The 4,247-nt window shown below is 46.1% G+C and overlaps 1 protein-coding gene across 1 annotated transcript; it reads left to right on the top strand.

Annotated features, from left to right (window-relative positions):
* Positions 1–529: 529 nt before the first annotated feature.
* On the top strand, positions 530–3,905 carry LOC122018951 (G-type lectin S-receptor-like serine/threonine-protein kinase At4g27290). The gene is made up of 7 exons (XM_042576431.1): positions 530–2,060; positions 2,141–2,251; positions 2,341–2,480; positions 2,550–2,760; positions 2,841–3,078; positions 3,167–3,317; positions 3,403–3,905. Exons 1-7 carry the CDS (start codon positions 698–700, stop codon positions 3,709–3,711), a joined length of 2,523 nt encoding a protein of 840 aa, XP_042432365.1. The 5' UTR covers positions 530–697; the 3' UTR covers positions 3,712–3,905.
* Positions 3,906–4,247: the final 342 nt, after the last annotated feature.

Raw genomic sequence — 4,247 nt, 5'->3', positions numbered from 1 at the left:
GGGTGCTTGGTTGGATGGAATGAGAGTAAGGAATGGGAAAGAGATTGAAAGTGGATGTTTGATTTGGGAGATTAGTGATGGGTCCCATGGATTTATTATCCTAAACATGGAAATGAATCATGCTCTAGCAAAAGGAAAGGAATAGAAAAGCTCTCATTTTTATTCCTTACTTTTATCAATCTCATTCTTATTCCCATTCTTTTCAATAAACTAACCACCCCTAAATTTCCTAAATTTTAACTTGACAGCACTACATCGTCATGAGAGAAACTAAACGGGTCGGAGGATCCGCCCGCCTGTGGATGAGCTTGCCATCTAATTTCAACTTTGTTGATTGATATTTAAGCTTTTAGTCCGTTTGCCTTCGTTGACTGATGACTCTGACCACCGAACTTCCGAAAAGAGTTTGTCCACAAAAAAGAGATCCCAAATCAATGCCAATACAAAGCATACATCAATAAAAATTTTCGCAAAATATATTTTAAAAGGGATTTTTTTTCTTCTAAAACATCGATTTCGGAAGCAAATGGGTCTTCGAGTCTTCGAACGCACGGCGTTCGTCGCTTGATGATGATTACGACAAGCGTCCAAATTTACTCGCAGTTTGCAGAGCAGACGTCTCTCCAAAATCAGCCACAGAAGAAAAAAAAAGGCGAAGAAATTCGTATAAAAACCAGAGAAACGATCGATAAACTTTATGGATCCGCTGATTTCTATTTCAGCTGCGGCAGGCAGTAAACGCCTTTTCTGGTGTTCCGCCATGATCGCAAGAGCTCTGTTCCTTTTCTACCTGCTCGTTGCTTTCTTCTTCTCCGCCTCCTTAGCTGGCGACACCTTAATTCCCGGCCAACCCCTCCTTGACGTCGCTAACGCGACCTTGATCTCCGCCGGAGAGACCTTCGAGCTCGGCTTCTTCAGCCCCGACGCCGGCTCCCCCAACCGCTACCTCGGGATATGGTACCACAGCTTGTCTCCCCGAATCGTGGTTTGGGTCGCCAACCGGGAGAGGCCTGTCGCCGGCCGCACCGGCCGGCTTTCCCTCTCCCCGAACGGCACGCTCCTCGTCACCGAAGGCGGCAACTCTTCGACCGCCATCTGGTCGTCGTCCGGCTCGCCCGCCGTCGCTAGCCCCGTCGCGCGGCTCCTCGATACTGGAAACTTCGTCGTCGGGGAGGAGGTGACCTCCAGCTCGCCGGCGTGGGAGAGCTTCGGCTTCCCCACTGACACGCTACTCCCGGGCATGCAGCTGGGGGTCAACACGACGAGCGGGCGCAGCACCAACATCACGTCTTGGAGGAGCGCCACTGACCCGTCCGCCGGCGACTACACCCTCGGCATCGACTGGCACGGCGATCCCCAGCTCGTAATCTGGCGCGCGGGGCAGAAGTACTGGCGCGCGGGGCCGTGGAACGGCATCTACATCACCGGCGCGCCGCAGATGGACACCGAGAACCTGGTGCACTACCAGCTGAGCGTTAACTCTCGCGAGTTCATCCTCGCCTACACCGTCGGCAGCCCGTCGGTGACCGTGAGGATAACCATCAACTCCTCCGGGCTGAACGAGATCCTCACGTGGGTGGACGATCGGCAGGGATGGAACGTGCGCGGCTACGTGCCACTGGATCCCTGCGACAACTACGCCCCTTGCGGCCCCAACGGCGTCTGCTTCCCCAACATGTCGCCGCTGTGCCAGTGCCTGCCGAAATTCCACCCTGCGAATCCCACGAACTGGGATCTCATCCGCGACTGGTCCGGCGGCTGCGTGCGGGACACGAACTTGGACTGCCGGAACGCCACCGACGGGTTCATTAAGCAAACCGGGCTCAAGCTGCCAGACACCTCGACGGCGACTGTGGATGAGAACCTGAGTACTCTGGACGACTGCCGGAGTTGGTGCCTGAACAACTGTTCCTGCACGGCCTACGCGAGCGCCAACGTCAGCGGCGGCGGCAGCGGGTGCATCTTCTGGACCTCGCCGCCGACGGACATGAAGTTCTACCCCGACAGCGGGACCGGGCAAGACCTCTACATCCGCCTAGCGGCCGCCGACGTCATTGCCCGTGAGCAGAGCAGCCTTCCCTCCCTTCTCATTCTCATCCATATCGCCGGTTAATTCATACCTTAAATCTCTGATTTGCAGTCTCAGAATCCAACCACTCGAATCGAAATCGTCTGGGAATAATTATAGGCATCTCTTGCGCAGCAATTTTCCTCCTCGCTTGCGTTTTGATCCTATGGAAGATGAGAAGCAGTAATAAACATTCTCACACACAAATTTCATCTCCTTTTTTCATTCTGTTCTTAGTTGATCCTATCAACAAGATCTCTTTTGTTTGACAGAGCACCACGTTCCTGAAGAAGCAGCAGAGGGAGAAGACCTCGACCTACCTCTGTTCGATCTCAAATCAGTCGAAGATGCCACTGAGAACTTCTCCATTGCCAACAAACTTGGAGAGGGAGGATTTGGCCCTGTTTACAGGGTATGCTAAAACCCTTATCATATTGCAGTCTCAGCATTTACATTCCATGGATGTGTCGATTGATTGCAGGGTAAATTGAGCGAGGACCAAGATATAGCAGTCAAGAGGCTTTCCGAGACATCGACCCAGGGAGTCGATGAGTTCAAGAACGAGGTGATGTTGATCGCCAAGTTACAACACCGGAATCTTGTTAGGCTTCTTGGCTGTTGCGTTCAAGCCGGGGAAAGAATGTTGATCTATGAGTATCTTCCCAATGGAAGCTTAGATACTTTCTTATTTGGTTAGTCAGTTTTCCTTTCAACCAAGTAATATTGGTGATCTTTTCATGAAACTAACCACTAGTTTTCGAGAATTGAACAGATGAGGATAAGCGCGCACTAGTGGATTGGAAAACTCGATACAATATAATAGTAGGAATTGCACGAGGTCTTCTTTACCTTCATCATGATTCTAGATATAGAATCATCCATAGAGATCTAAAGGCGAGCAATATCCTTCTTGATAAAGATATGAATCCGAAGATTTCAGATTTTGGCATGGCAAGGATATTTGGTGGTGATGAAACAATGAGGAATACCACTAGGGTCGTAGGAACATAGTGAGTATTTCACTCAATTTTATAGATTGTTTACATGTAATATAGTTATTTGAATGTTTGCTAATCAACTTTTGGTCCTTTCATGTAGTGGATATATGTCGCCTGAATATGCAATGGATGGAATATTCTCAGTGAAGTCGGATGTATTTAGCTTTGGTGTTCTTGTACTGGAGATTGTAACTGGGAGAAAGAATCGAGGAGCTTATCAATATATCAACCACAAAAATCTTGTAGGCCATGTAAGTGAAACAAAATTTCACTATAAGATAAAAAAAATAGCTTTACTTCCTAATGCTACCACATTACTTCTACGATTATTTTCAGGTGTGGAGCCTGTGGAAAGAAAACAAAAGCTTAGAATTAGTTGATGAATCCATTGCTCAATCATTCTTCCCCGATGAAGTTTTGAGATGTATAAAAGTTGGACTTTTATGTGTTCAAGAACAGCCAGAAGATAGACCAACAATGTCATCCGTGCTATTAATGCTGAATAGTAATAGTTCTCTACTGCCAGAACCCAAGCCTCCTGGTTTCGTCATCACAAAGGAGCTTTCTGAAACTGAAACATCCACAAGTAAGGGCGATTCGTTATCTAGGAATCATGTGTCTATTACAATCTTGGATGGTAGATAAAAGTTCTTATAGATACTAGAAATTTTTTACTGAGTTTTGAGATAATTGTTTTTTAGGACTTTGAATGCAAAGCAAACTTGTGCTGTTTACTAGAAGATTATGTGAAGTATCTGTATGAGCAGTAACTTTGAGTGGTCTGAATATTAAGCGGCTGTTTTGCAGATGGAATACTTAAAGATTATTATCAATATTAATTACAGTGTCAGACATCATTAACATCATTCTTTAGACTAAGAATATTATTAGGAGTAGTTTAACTTTGTCATTTGCATCTAAAACGATAAAAGTTGTCTTGCATTCAACATGATGCAGGGATACCTCGTGGTCAAGACGAAAAAGAAGCAGACAAGGTCGTCTTTCTAAACCAGCTCATTTCGAACTATCGCTAAACATTAAGATCATAATCAATATAACTACAATAGAAAAAAAATTTAGATTATCCAACAGTTAGTAGCATCATATTATGTCTTTCAAAAGTAAGACTAGAATATAAAGCGTTAGACGAGATTGAGAAAAGTTTATATCATTGACACACT

Source organism: Zingiber officinale, chromosome 9A (assembly GCF_018446385.1).
Source record: "Zingiber officinale cultivar Zhangliang chromosome 9A, Zo_v1.1, whole genome shotgun sequence".
NCBI classification, from domain to species: domain Eukaryota; kingdom Viridiplantae; phylum Streptophyta; class Magnoliopsida; order Zingiberales; family Zingiberaceae; genus Zingiber; species Zingiber officinale.
This window is presented reverse-complemented; position numbering and strand designations above follow the sequence as displayed.

Coding starts and splice junctions, on each gene's coding strand:
- LOC122018951 (XM_042576431.1), top strand. CDS start 698: ATGGATCCGCTGATTTCTATTTCAGCTGCGGCAGGCAGTAAACGCCTT. Junction 2,252..2,340: donor CCTATGGAAGATGAGAAGCA/GTAATAAACATT, acceptor TTTGTTTGACAG/AGCACCACGTTCCTGAAGAA. Junction 3,079..3,166: donor ACTAGGGTCGTAGGAACATA/GTGAGTATTTCA, acceptor CCTTTCATGTAG/TGGATATATGTCGCCTGAAT.